The sequence below is a fragment of the Somniosus microcephalus genome, chromosome 8 (genome assembly GCF_052327205.1).
Source record: "Somniosus microcephalus isolate GS21.2 chromosome 8, FLI_Smic_1.0, whole genome shotgun sequence".
NCBI classification, from domain to species: Eukaryota; Metazoa; Chordata; class Chondrichthyes; order Squaliformes; family Somniosidae; genus Somniosus; species Somniosus microcephalus.
The window spans coordinates 128,204,994-128,220,074 of NC_140994.1; the positions used below are offsets into that span (position 1 = coordinate 128,204,994).

General features: G+C 48.0%; 1 protein-coding gene across 1 annotated transcript in view; it reads left to right on the top strand.

Moving 5' to 3' along the window:
* The first annotated feature begins 1,430 nt into the window (after positions 1-1,430).
* adam19b (ADAM metallopeptidase domain 19b) overlaps positions 1,431-15,081 on the top strand; it is a 377,796-nt gene continuing 364,145 nt past the window's right edge. The window contains exon 1 of the mRNA XM_085994041.1: positions 1,431-1,548. Coding sequence (XP_085850167.1) covers positions 1,449-1,548 — 100 coding nt within the window. The 5' untranslated portion in view covers positions 1,431-1,448. The remainder of the gene's footprint in view (positions 1,549-15,081) is intronic.

The following is a 15,081-nucleotide window of genomic DNA, read 5'->3' on the forward strand; positions in this document are numbered from 1 at the left end:
GGACCCTACAAGGTACTCCAGACGGGGAACAATTTCTTCCTCCTCGAAGTGGGCGGCAGAGCTGACAAGGTGTCGGTCGACCGGCTCAAGCTGGCGCACCTAGAGCCCAATGAACCCGTTCAAGTGGGCCAACCCCCACCGCAGGGCAGACCGCCTAAGAGCCCGACGCGTCCGACCGCCCCGCTCCCGACACCAACCGCCAAGAGCCGTTCCGGCCGTGCCATCAAGCCGCCACGCCGGTTCGTACACTCCCTACTAGCGGATTCTGGGGGGAGCTGTGTGGCGTACCGATCACAGAAAGGACACAATCCGCTTTCCGGTCCGTAGACTATAAATCAGGCGTCATGCCTTTAAGAAGGATCACACCTTTAAGAAACTCGATCTGCAACTTAGTTAAGCCCAGAGCAGGGGAGGGGCAGTCGAAGCTGTGCACTGATGAAAGGCAGTCGTACTTTGTGTAGTCTCTGACTCCATTTTGTGTTCAGCATGCAGCCTCAACAATTAAACCTTTTCTGTTGGACCTCTCCGAGTTCAGTATTTTTTGCTAGGAGTATGTAGACTCCTACAATCTCATTAAATGGCGGAGCAGGCTTGAGGAGCCGAATGGCCTACTCCTGCTCCTATCTTCTATGTTTCTATGAAACGTTAACTCTGTTTCTCTCTCCACAGATGCTGCTTGACCTGCTGAGTATTTCCAGCATTTTCTGTTTTTATTTCAGATTTCCAACATCCGCAGTATTTTGCTTTTGCATATGAACATCTCACCGGCCACTGCCAAAGACAGCACCTCTGACAATGCAGGACCCCTTTCCCCAGTGTCAGCCTAGATTATGTGCTCAAGTCTCTGGAGTGGGACTTGAACCCACAGCCTTATGTTTTAGTGGGAGGTGGTGGTAACTTAGAAAGGAAGAGGAAAGCTGTGAAACAAAACTTAATTTAAAAAAAACATACTGCAGATCACATGCAGAAAACTATCAACGGACCAGAATGAAGTTATATCCGAATTTATATAAATTGTACAAGAAAGGAAAGCTCAACTGTAACAACCACGTGCATGGGTGGTGGGGGGCGGAGGTAGGAATGTCTCCTTAACCAAAAGGGGGTGGTCCCAATATCATATATTTAAATAGGACTGAGACAAAAAGCCCGATCACAAGTTGGCAAGGCTGGGAACAGAAGAATGATCTTTCAGGCGATCGGATCGAGATGAATCATGTGCATTTAGCCCAGACAGTGCTTTTAACTTAATGAGCAGAGACTTGCCTCGCGCGCACACACACACACACACACTTTGTCAGAGGACGAGGGAGCTGGTTAAGCTGCAGCTCACCCCTGATGCTCAGGACGATCTCAACACTCGCCGAACAAATAAAAAGAAAACGGATCGGGGTTTAGGGGGTTGCTGGCAAAGGAGAGAATCACTTGCAGACACCGACACTGGAGGGCTGATGGCTCAGCGGTTGGGACCGGTCCAGAAACCCGCAGCCCATCTCGCCCAAGTGCTCTGCTGCCTGGCGCTTGCTTGCTGTGCAGATACAACGGGCAGAGGTGAGGCGTGTCTCTTACTGACTGTATATGGATGTTGGCATGGAAGTGAAGAGCCTGGCTGTTGAGTGCAGGCATGTTTGAGAGAGAGAGAGAGTGAAAGTTGTTTGAAATCGGAGCGGGGAGCGGGGAGCGGCGGGGGGGGGGGGGGTGGTGTCGGAAGGGAGGATAAAATGCTTTAGACTTCTCTGGTTTCTGTCTCATTTCTCCCGTCTCCTTCCCCGAATGTGATTGATATCAATTCTGTAATTGGAGTTTCCCCTCTGGGAGAGCAGAGCATTGAAACAGTTAGTCACAGGGACTGAGCATCAGGCTGCTGAAAGAAGGAAGGGGGAGTGGGTCGATCGGCTGGGTGTCATCCCATAATAATACAAACCTATCCTGTGTTTGAGGGTGGGGAGAGGGGAATATATTGGGACCAGCGAACTGTACCATACAAATAGGGATGAGGAACACCACCCCCACCTCCCGCTAATAATCAGACCTCAGAACTTGGCCAGAATTAGGTGTAAAATGGATTAGCTTTTGTGAAGATTGTACTTTGAATTACTACACAGAAATACCATATAGATATGGCTGGCGTGCATATGTGTGTTTGTGTGTGGCTATGTGTTTGTGTGTATGTGTACGTGTGTGTGTGTGTGTGTGTGTGGATGTGTTTGTGTGTGACTATGTATTTGTGTGTATGTGTACATGTGTGTGTGGATGTGTTTGTGTGTGGCTATGTGTGCGTGTATGTGTACATGTGTGTGTGGATGTGTTTGTGTGTGTGGATGTTTGTATGTGTGGCTATGTGTTTGTGTGTATGAGTACGTGTGTGTGGATGTGTTTGTGTGTGTGGATGTGTGTATGTGTGGCTATGTGTTTGTGTGCATGTTTACGTCCTGAGGTGGTGAAAGATGCTATATAAATTCAAATTATTTCTTTCTTGTAAGTTTGTGTATTTTTTTAATATATATATGTATTATATACGCATAGAGTACTGGCAATCTGAAAGGATGTCCAGAGTTCAACAGGTTGGGGAAGTTAAGCTGTTGAATTTAAGTGGAGTATGAATTAGTCTGAATAATACAGATTTTTGTTGTGAATAAATGAATAAAATGTAAACAAATGCAAGGAATCATTTTTTGGGGGGTGGGGGTTAGAGGAGGGATGCTGGGATCCCTTGCCCTATTGCTGGCAATTTTCAAAAATTCTTTCTCAGGATGTGTGCATCGCTGGCAAGGCCAGTATTTATTGCCCATCCCGAGTTGCTATTGAGAAGGTGGTGGTGAGCCGCCTTCTTGAACCGCTGCAGTCCGTGTGGTGAAGGTACTCCCACAGTGCTGTTAGGTCAAGTGTTCCAGGATTTTGATCCAGGGACGATGAACGAACGCCAATATATGTCCAAGTCGGAATGGTGTGTGACTTGGAGGGAAACTTGGAGGTGATGTTGTCCCCTTGTCCTTCTAGGTGGCAGATGTCGCGAGTTTGGGAGGTGTTGTCGAAGAAGCCTTGGTGAGTTGCCGTAGTGCATCTTGTAGATGGTACACACTGCAGCCATGGTGCACCGGTGGTGGAGAGAGTGAACGTTTAAGGTGGTGGATGGGCTGCCGATCAAGTGGGCTGCTTTGTCTTGGATGGTATTGAGCTTCTTGAGTATTGTTGCAGCTGCACCCATCTAGGCAAGTGGAAAATATTCACACTCCTGACTTGTGCCTTGTAGGTTGTGCAGAGGTTTTGGGGAGTCAGGAGGTGAGTCACTCGCTGCAGAATAGCCAACCTCTGACCTGCTCTTGTTGCCACAGTATTTATGTGTCTGGTCCAGTTGAGTTTCTGGTCAGTGGTGACCCCAGGATGTTGATGATGCAGGATTTAGCAATGGTAATGCCATTGAATGTCATGGGGAGGTGGTTAGACCCTTTCTTGTTGGAGATGGTCATAGCCCGGCACTTGTGTGGCGTGAAAGTTACTTGCCACTTATCAGCCCAAGCCTGGATGTCCAAGTCTTGCTGCATGCATGTATGGAGGACAATTGTGGTTATCAAGGTGAGGGATGTCAGTATTGGGGACTGGAACACCTTTGTTATATTGCACACCCAGTGTCAGCATAAAACACTCCCAGGTCAGGTATAGATAGTACAGTCCTGGCGAAAAGTAAAGGTCTCTCTGCTCTGTGCCAGGAATAGGGCTGATTTTAACTTTTGGCAGAAAAAAGGCTGCCAACCAAACACCCTAGGAAAAATTTCTACGGTTAGAGATGAAGACTTGTGAGATACTTTGGTGTAACCAGGTAAGAGTTGATGCTGTGTCAAGATGAGGTGAGAAAAATTATTTAAAAAAAAAAATTCTACTTAAAAACAGGTGATGAATACAGTCAAATACAGTTAAATTAAGGAAAATATCTGCTTGGAATGGTTTGAATTTGTCGTTAATCATTTTATTAATTATAAATTGTTGCTCAATTGTAAAGTATTTTACTCATGTGGACTCGTTGAAAGACCGATGGCTCAATCTGGGCGACTGCACACTCACACCGAAATAAGAGGGGGCACTGCAGTCCCAGCTCAGAGCAGGGATGGAACCTGGCAACTTGCTGGGTCGCACTCTACAACTGAGCCATTGGCTGCCCATCCAGTATTTGCCAGTCACGCACTTCATGCCATTGCAGGTGCATGCCGCCACAAAGTGCCCCGCGATTACTGCCATGATGCTCGTGCGAGTTAGAGTCGGCGGGTTGAATGGGTACGTTCTTTGCGCTGGTGTCTGAAGTTTGCCAAGGCTCTCTCCTTCCCTCCCCTCCCCCCCTCGCCTTTATACTGAAATGACCTCAACGCCAGCTTCCAACTGGTAATGTATTCAAGTAATTGTCTAAATGGAGCTTATTGGAGATTTGTTAATGGATGCATTCATAAATCTTCACCCTTCAGACTCTGCAAGGACTAGCATGCGGATCAGTACAGTGGATCTGCTGAGCAATTATGCGCAGTTTTAGTAATTGGAAAGTGCGCCTGCACTGTTCCTTCACTAATATCTTTTTAATAGCTGATTTTTGTTCTTGTGTCTGTTAGTTCAAACCAGGCCCCTTTTTTACACTATTATTTCCTGGGCTGGGCACCTGTCCACATTTGGAACCAAATGGTCCAATTTTTGAGTTGAGTAAGATGTAAGTCAGTGCCAATTTAAAAAAAAAAAATAGAAGCACGTTTCCTCCCTCCCCCGTGCCGCCTCTGCCCCACCCGAAATTCTGTGTGTTATGGTGTGGAAACATTAGCTGTTGTGGTTACTGAGGGCTTATATGAGTTTTCAGCATCAGCAAGGATGATACCAGAACTGAGAGATTATACATATCAGGAAAGATTGAACAGACTGGGGCTCTTTTTTCTCTAGAAAAGAGAAGGCTGAAGGGTGACCTGATCGAGGTCTTTAAGATTATGAAAGGGTTTGATAGAGTGGACACAGAAGATGTTTCCATTTGTGAGGGAGACCAAAACAAGGGGCCATAAATATAAGATAGTCAATGGTAAATCCAATAGGGAATTCAGGAGAAACTTCTTTATGCAGAGAGTAGTGAGAATGTGGAACTCGCTACCACAAGGAGTAGACGAGGCGAATAGCATAAATGCATTTAAGGGGAAGCTGGATAAACGCATGAGTGAGAAAGCAATAGAAGGTTATGCTGATAGGGTTAGAAGTGTCAGCTGTGGTTCAATGGATAGCATTCTTGCCTCTGAGTCAGAAGGTTGTGGGTTCATAGTCTCACACCAGAGACTTGAGTACATAAATCTAGGCTGACACTCCGATGCAGTACTGGGGGAATGCTGCACTGTAGGAGGCGCCGTCTTTCAGATGAGAGGTTAAACTGAGGCCCCGTCTGCTCTCTCAGGTGGACGTAAATTATCCCATGGCACTATTTCAAAGAAGAGCAGGGGAGTTATATCCAATATTTATCCCACAAACAACAGAACAAAAACAGATCATCAGGTCATTATCACATTGCTGTTTGTGGGAACATGCTGTGCGCACATTGGCTGCCGTGTTTCCTACATTACAACAGTGACTCCACTTCAAGAAGTACTTCATTGGCTGTAAAGCACTTTGGGACGTCTGGCATATAAGGCGCTATATATGCAAGTCTTTCTTTCTTTCTAGATGAAGAGGGGTGGGAGGAGGCTCGTGTGGAGTATAAACACCGGCATGGACTAGTTGGGCCGAATAGCTTGTTTCTGTGCTGATGCTGCAAAGCTTCACAAACCTATTCTTTCCTTCCACCTCATACGTTATTGTAGTACACATCATTCCCTAACTGAAGGGATGAAGAGCTCACCCTCTAGTTCTTGGCCTGCACTGATCCATTAACTGGGCACTAGGGCCTCTGTAGGAGCAGCTTGGGTTAGTGTTTGGGTTTCTTCTGGACAACCACATCATCTTTGCCCAAAGTCTATGTCAGCAGCTGCTGCTGGGGTCAGGAACTTACTATGTGAGACACCGTATCTTGGGGGAGAAACCATGTCCTGTCACTTCCTGAGGCATCGGGCGGCACACCATGGGATCGGGTGGAACACTTTTTTTTATACCCAACCCAATATTACTCTCCATTGACTTCAAAAGCATTGGCCCAATTGTAATGTATATACCTTTAAGGGGGGAACTATGTTTTACAGCTCATGTATACTGCAGTACCGGCAGTGACCACACCTGTATATAGCACTGAGTAGTAATCTGTACAGATCAGTTGCAGTGTGAGCCACGTTGAGTAAACACCTGTTGTACCGTTTCTCCGCAGTCTGTGTCTTATTATACACAGACGCAACATTGGCGACGAGGCAGGTTCGAACCTACCTGCAACTCTGCATCACCTCCCGGGGATTCGTTCCTGGAGATCAGTGGATTGGAGGTCAAGGCCAGAGACTCGGGCGTCGACCACGGGCAACCGCCCAGTCATCCAGCAGAGACTCGAGAATTGCGGGGGAGGCTGTCGAGAGCCAGGCTTGGCTTTCCAGTTGAGGTGGTCCAGTGAAACGGGCTGGCAACAGGTAGTGCGCAGACCCTTCCCGGACAGCGGCGGGCAAGAGCCCGACCGAGCGGCACAGCAAAGGGCTGAGCAGCGTCGACGGGGGAGAGAGAGAGAGGGCAGAGCGCACAGGGTGCAGCCGGTGTTCAGGGGCCGAGCAACGTCGGAGAGAGGGAGAGAGAGACTCGCAGAAACCCGTGAGGCGCCGCCATTGCCACGAGGACCGCCGAGAGCGGTGTTGGCAGCAGCGCAGGAGAAACGCGCGAAATCTACAGGACGCCGCCATTGCCACGAGAACCGCCGGGAGCGGCGTTGGCAGCAGCGGGGGAGGAAGGAAAGCGCGGGAGATGCCATTTTAAGCCATTGGGAGACGCCATTTTAAACCACACCCAAAATGCCGAAGAGTGGCAGTATCACCACATTTGACAATGAAGTCGAAGATTGGACTACATAGGTCGAACGAATAGAGGTGTACTGCAAGGCAAATGAGGTGTCAGATGACAAGAAAGCGTCGGTATTGTTAAATTTAATGGGTGCAAAGACGTATGGTTTATTACGAAATCTAGTAACCCCAATGAAGCCAATGGAAAAGAGTTTTGAAGACCTAGTAACGATACTAAAGGAACATTTAAACCCCACACCGCTGCTGATAGCAGAAAGATTCAAGTTTCACAAACGGAACCAGCAGAAGGATGAAAGCAATGCTGATTATTTAACAGAACTGTGCAAACTATCGAAACACTGCCAGTTTGGAGCGGGACTGACAGATACCTTAAGGGACAAGTTTGTGTGTGGGCTTCAAAGTGAAGGAACCCAGAAACGGCTTTTATCTGAAAAGGACCTTACGCTGGAAAAGGCTTTCAGCATTGCGGTATCATGTGAAGCAGCAGCACGGGGCACTGCAGAGATACAACAGAGACCCCAAGAATATGGCACAAACGAAATGTCAGATGGAACAGAGAAGTGCTATCGCTGCGGCAGAACAACACACGACCAGAATGATTGCTGGTTCAAAGACAAAGTGTGCAGACAGTGTGGAAAAGTAGGACACATAGCACGAGCCTGCAGGTCGGGAAAGAAAACCAGCAATAAGAAACCTACCAAAGGAAAGTACAAGAAGGTACATAAGATGGCGGAGAATAGTTCAGATGAACAAAAGAGTGATAACGACTCCGAAAGCAGGGAACTGAGTTGTCTGAAACTACATAATGTGATCACAACGGAGGATCACCGAACCATTTGGGTCACTCTCAAGTTAGCAGGAGTCCAGGTAAAGATGGAATTTGACACAGGATCAGCCCTAACAGTCATAAACCGACGGGACTACGAGTGGCTATTCTCACACATACCCTTGAGAGACACAAAAATTATTTTGAAGATGTACATGGGGCAAAAAGTCTACCCCAAAGGAAAAATAAGGGTGACCGTCATATATAACTGTAAGGAAACACCAAAACTAGACCTGTATGTATTGCAAGATGGAGGACCACCATTACTGGGACGTGAATGGATCCGGAAAATACAACTGGATTGGCATTCCATACAGGCACTCACTGTGGCTGACAAAAAGGATGACGACGTCACACCTGGGCGACTGTCAAAGATCCTAACTGACGCGAAAGAAGTGTTCCAGCAAGGACTTGGAACACTAAAAGGCATGACAGCGACGATTAAAATTGAAGAAAACGCAAGCCCAAAATTTTTTAAGGCCAGACCGGTACCTTATGCGATCCGCCCAGCCGTCGAAGCAGAGCTGGAGAGTCTGGAATGCTCAGGTGTACTGTCCAAGGTAGACTGGAGCGAGTGGGCTACACCCATCATCCCTGTGATGAAAAAGTCGTTGAGCAGCACGCCTGGGGAACCAAGGAAGGTTCGCATCTGTGGGGACTTTAAGGTAACAGTGAATCCGGTCCTTCACACCGTACAATATCCACTTCTGCGGATTGAAGATATTTTCGCCTCGCTATCTGGAGGGAAATGCTTCACTAAGATTGATCTGGCCCAGGCGTATCTGCAAATGGAGGTAGACGAAGCATCAAAAAAATACCTCACAATCAACACCCATAAAGGTCTCTACCAATACAACCGGCTGGTATTCGGGGTAGCATCAGCTCCGGCTATTTGGCAGAGGGCAATGGAACAAGTCCTGCAAGGGATCCCAGGGACCCAGTGTTATTTGGACGACATCCTGGTCACGGGCGAAAATGACAGTGATCACCTTGCCAACCTGGAGCAGGTGCTCACTAGATTGCAGGAATATGGGCTCCGAGCTAACCGCCCCAAATGCGAGTTTTTTAGAAAACAGATCTCGTATTGTGGCCACGTTATCGATAAAGAGGGGTTACATAAGTCCCCAGAGAAGATTGAGGCAGTAGTCAAGGCTCCAGCACCGGAAAATGTGTCACAACTGAGGTCGTTCCTCGGGCTGGTAAACTACTACCATAAGTTCTTGCCAAATTTGTCTACAATACTACACCTACTGAACACCCTACTGCAAACTGGGGTGCCATGGAAGTGGAGTGACGAATGTAGACGAGCTTTCCAGAAGAACAAAACACTAATCACATCGAAAGAGGTATTGGCCCATTACAACCCGGCATTACCAATTCGGTTGGCATGTGATGCGTCACCCTACGGCATTGGAGCGGTGATGTCGCACAAATTCTCGGATGGCTCAGAGAGGCCAGTAGCCTTTGCGTCACGATCACTAACCTCAGCCGAGCGTAACTACGCCCAGATTGACAGGGAGGCCCTCAGCCTAGTGTGGGGAGTGAAAAAGTTCAATCACTATCTGCACGGGCAGAAATTCACCTCGCTGACTGATCACCAGCCTCTTGTCTCCATTTTTAATCTGAAGAAGGGCATTCCGGTGATGACTGCGCAACGACTATAATGATGGTCACTTTTTCTAGGGGTGCACCACTATGAGATTGAATATAAGGGCACGAAACAGCATGGAAATGCTGATGGGCTATCACGCCTGCCACTGCCTACTGTGGAGGAAGCACCAGCAGTGGATCCTGTCTAAATATTCCATTCGACTATAGTTGAATACCTACCGGTAACTAACGCTTGTATCGAAAAGGAAACCCGAAATGACCCGACACTGTCTCGGGTATATGATTTGACGGTGAACGGATGGCCAGCACATGGCGACTCACTGTTGCCAGCATTCTCGACAAGGAGAGAACAGCTGTCAGTGTGCCGGGGGACCTTGATGTGTGGATCCCGAGTGGTAATTCCACCCATGTTAAGGGATAGAGTGCTCAATGAGCTTCATGAGGGTCATCTGGGAGGGGTAAAAATGAAAAGCCAAGCCAGGGCTTATGTGTGGTGGCCGGGAATTGATAAACAAATCGAGGACCTGACCAAGAGCTGCTCAGGATGCCAGAAAGTCCAAAATGCACCACCACAGGCCCCTCTACACCCATGGGAGTGGCTCTCATCTCCATGGCAACGGGTGCATATCGATTTTGGTGGTCCATTCATGGACTCAATGTTTTTAATAGCCGTGGATGCGCACTGGAAATGGCCTGAGGTCCTCAATGTCCTCCACCACCCCGGAGAAAACTATTGCAGTCCTACGGACAATTTTTGCCAGGAATGGCTTGCCAGAACAGATTTGCTCCGACAACGGACCACAGTTTGTGTCCGAAGAGTTCCGGAGGTTCTTGAAAAAGAATGGGTTAGGCATTACACATCCGCCCCGTATCATCCAGCCACAAATGGATTGGCTGAGAGGTTCGTACAAACCTTTTAAGAAGGCAATAAAGGCTATGTACAATGACAACATTCCGCTGCAGCACAAGGTGGACAATTTCCTGTTCGCCTACCGGAATGCGACACATGCAGTCACCAACCAGGCCCCAGCCATGATGTTCTTTAACCGAAGGTTAAGATCTCGCCTGGATTTGCTCAGACCAAACGTACAAAGAGATGTTGAGAGTAAGCAATTCCAGCACATCCATGAGAAGCCAACAAGGAGCTTCAATGTAGGGCAACCAGTCTTGGCATGCGACTACCGAACAGAAAAATGGCAGCCAGGAACGATAGACACACGGCAGGGCCCACTAATGTACACAGTGGACGTTGGGGAGAGCATCATGAGACGCCATGCTGACCAGATCCTAGAGTAACAGGAACAAGCCAACCCCATGCCTCGCCCATACGTGCCTGGTGATGAACCCGACGTACAGGTCGCATCTACCCCAGAAACAGTAGCATCGGAAGCTGATGAACCAACCAACGACAGGGGGCCAGAATCGCCTCCGCAGCAAGAGCAAGACACTCGGGAAAGGCGCTATCCAGAAAGGATCAGGAAGCCTCCCCAAAGACTGAATATATAAATAGACTATTTTCAGCTAATGTTGCATGTTAAAAGTGTTAATTGTAATTAGTTTGATATTTAATTGTTAAATGAGTGTTATGGTACTGTTAATCTAAGAGGGGAGGAATTGTAATGTATATACCTTTAAGGGGGGAACAATGTTTTACAGCTCATGTATACTGCAGTACTGGCAGTGACCACACCTGTATATAGCACTGAGTAGTAATCTGTACAGATCAGTTGCAGTGTGAGCCACGTTGAGTAAACACCTGTTGTACCGTTCTCTGCAGTCTGTGTCTTATTATACACGGACGCAACACCAATGACGGTCCTCTTGTACCTTGCCTAAGTGACCATACACCATGTGTGAGCCTAGGCAATGAGTGCCAGCAGATTTTTTGACTGTAAAGAGAATCGCAACTGTGACCGATCTGGTCCTCATGCATCACCCACACATGAGCACTGGGACCACTGGATCGTGATCAGGAACCCGGGCTGATATTTTTTCTTCCATTTTAGCTGAAAGAAACTGAGGCCAATTGTTAAGGGCCAAGAGCTACCTTGGCGAAAATGAGCTAGTTCAGCACAGAGTGAGAATTGAACCTGGGGCATTTCAGAATTTAAACAAAAGGAAAATACTATTAACTGTGATGACAGAAATCTAGGCTAATGCTATCTGGGGTGCAGCTCTTCCTAAATATAGATTTGTGCCAGTGTAAAGTTTGAAAAATTTAATTGTGTGACATTTGCATTGGCTACACCCCAGTATAGAGCCCCTAATGAGATGGTAAAGCGTCCCATTTAGATTAAAGTTTAATAAGGATGAGTGAAATGAAGATCTGGGACCATTGGGGATATCTATGAATCTGTTGCTTGTGCCTGTGTACAGACTGCATGGCCAAACAGTCGAGTGACAGTCAGTGTTACTCAACCCTTAGTAGATTAAACTCAATAGAAATGAGTGGAAGTCACTTAAATGGGCTGTTCATTTAATAGGCATATATATACTATAGTTGTGGCCCATCACAAATATATTTTTAACCCTCTTTAGAGTGCTTTTCTCATTGAGTACCATTCCCAACTGCAACAATAAGAAAGAAATACTTGCATTTCTCTAGCGCCTTTCATGACCTCAGGACATCCCAAAGCACTTTACAGCCAATGAAGTACTTTTGAAGTGTAGTCACTTTTGCAATGTAGGAAACGCGGCAGCCAATTTGCATACAGCAAAGTCCCACAAACAGAGGTGTGACAATGACCTGATGATCTGTTTTCGTGATGTTGGTTGAGGGATAAATATTGGGTGAATTCCCCTGCTCATCTTCAAAATAGACTCATCAGATCTTTTACATCGACCTGAGAGGGCAGACAGGGCCTCGGTCTAACATCTCATCCAAATGACGGCATCTCTGACAGTGCAGCACTCCCCCAGTACTGCAGTGGAGTGTCAGCCTAGTCTCTGAAGTGGGACTTGAACCCACAACCTTCTGATTCAGAGGCTAGAGTGCTACCACAAGGAAGGCTAGGTGACCAGCTTCCAGCTCATTATTGATGGTGTGCACCATCTGACGGGAGATATAGGTGGGGCGTTAGGTGAAGTTACGAGGTGGCCATGCCAACAACTTGTCCCCTTCCCATTAATTATATTTCTTCGACTCCTTTTTAACTCCTGCTTTTTTCTCCATTCCATTATGTGTGCTTTATGAGCTGTGCAATCACCTCCACGGCAGAGAACACAACAAGTACTTCCATTCAGACTGTCAGATTTCATACTGGCCTGGGCTGACTTCTTCCCGATGTTCCCCTCTCTCTCTCTTTCTCTCTCTCTGTCAGGAAGTGCCAAGCCTTTATTAAAGTCCTTCCCCTGAAGGCACAGCTGAGATAGGGAACTTGCCATGTGGGAAATCATGGCACAAATCTAATGTCCTAGATGATGGTACCAAGGATATTTGGCAATGTTCTCTCCTCTTCACAGATCTGCAGTTAAAGGGGAGTCTAAATCTGAACCAGATATCTCCAGGACTCAATTATCCTTTAACCTCTCCTGAGCATAACATGGCATTTCCCACAAGCTGTGCAGGTGAGATTCAGTTCAGAGATCATCCTTGTTGGATTTTAAGGGCAAAAAGTATTTTTATCAAAATATTTATACTTCAGGTATCATGCTTAGTATGAATGTATGTTCACTCACACACACACACACACACACACACACACACACACACACACACACACACGCAAAACAAATAGACAGGCTCATTCTCCTTGGAGCAACCACCTGTTCCAACTGTTTGCTGGGGTCCCACTTCGAACAGACTGCACTAGCAGGAAGTCGAGTAAAACAACAGTATCTATTTACAGCTGGAGATTATATTGTACCCTTGTGGTGTCTGAAGAGCATTTGTAGGGCAATTTTCCTTTGAAACTTGGTTGAGAATGGGGTGGAGATCAGTTCTGTAGCAGACTCTCAGTTCCCCAGCCATGGGATGGCAGGGTACGAGACGGTGTGATTATTCAGTAGTTTGACCTTTACTGTACTTTGAAAATGATCCCTGCTTTTATCCACTCACCAACCACAGAAATCACATTAAACAGTGAGCCCTTCACAATGTCAGTTTGTGTGTATCAGATGAACTTCATCCTGTTTGTTCCCTGAACTTTGTGCATAATACTGGTGGCCCTCGGACTTCCTTCCTGGAACTGCTCCACTGTGACTTCAGTGTAGACAAGTCTGCACATCCCAAGCCACTTGGAAAGGAAGCGTGGACCAAACTCGTCTCAAATCATAAGGGGGGAGAAATTCAGTTGGTTGCGCCACCCGTTAGCGCCTTAAGAGGGCAATAAGTGGGGCACGAGGCTGAGGGTGGCACTGATGGTCCGGCTTCCTCCTCGTCGTCGCCTTCAGAGTCACTCACAGTGGCAGCTTGAGGGCCCGCCTCCTCACCTGGCGAATCAGCATCTGAAAGCAGGGAGGTACAAGAGTGGCTTTAGCGTGAGGACAGGGTGGCAGCGAGGGAGGCATGAGTGCTGAAATGTACTGTATTGGTTCAATCGTGGCAAAGGATGCTGGTGTGAGGCACAAGTGGAAGGAGAGAGGTCAAAAAGGTGATGACTTACCATTGCTGTCCAGAACGGGGTCGGCATTTCCAGTGGCGACGGGGCCAATCATCCGGCCTGCCATAATCCGCTGGACTCGCTGCTTCAGATCGGTGAGGGCTTGAAGGTGAGGCCGGCCTCCCCCGGTCTGTTGCTGCTGCCCTGCAAGAAAAAGGACGGGCTCTGAGTACAGTGTGAAGCCCTGATCTTGGCTGCACTGCCTCCCATGGTGGAATAGCCCTTAGTGTGAAGCCCTGATCTTGGCTGCACTGCCTCCCATGGTGGAATAGCCCTTACAGTGTGAAGCCCTGATCTTGGCTGCACTGCCTCCCATGGTCGATTAGCCCTTACAGTGTGTAAAGTGCTGAATGTGCGTGTGAGTTTCCTGAAAGGGCCATAGGTGTTGGATGAGGGCTGGGCATTGGGGCTTTCAGGACCCTTTGACCATAAAGTGAGGTCGACATGCAGGGATGAAGAGGATTCTGAAAAGGGTACTCACCCTGACGACCCGAGTGAGGTCGTTGAACTTCTTCCTGCATTGCACAGGTGTCCTAGGCACCATGCTGCTGGAGGTCACTCACGAGCCACCTCCCTTCAAGCTTTGCGATAGTCGTTGGGCAGCGGCCTCCTGCCACTGTCCGGGAACAGGATAGATCGCCTGCGCTCCACCGCGCCAACCAGAGCCTGCAAGGCGCCCTCGCTGAACCGCTGCGCTCGCTCCATGGCCCTCTCCATGGTCCTAGGCATAAGAATGTGGCAGCAGGTGTGTCCAGGCCAAGAATCAGGGCTTCGATGCGCAGGGTGTGGCTGCAATCCAAGATCGAACCTCCCCTTTAAGAGCTGACCAGCGCCAGCGTGTCTGCGTTCAATTGCTAACTGGCCGCACCTGCGCTGCGCCCGCCCTCGGTGGTAGCGCCTCACTTCTCAGGCTTAGCGCCTTAAGACAGTCGTGCAGTGCCTGTTTTAGCGCTCCAAGCACCTCCTGGGGCGAAGCAGGTCAATTTACCAGTAGGTGGCGATAATTTGCGCTGGGCGCAAAATTTTGCGCCCGGTCAATACTTACGCCCCAAACGGGGCGATACTGAATTTCTCCCCCAAGATGTTTGACAAACTAGGCACT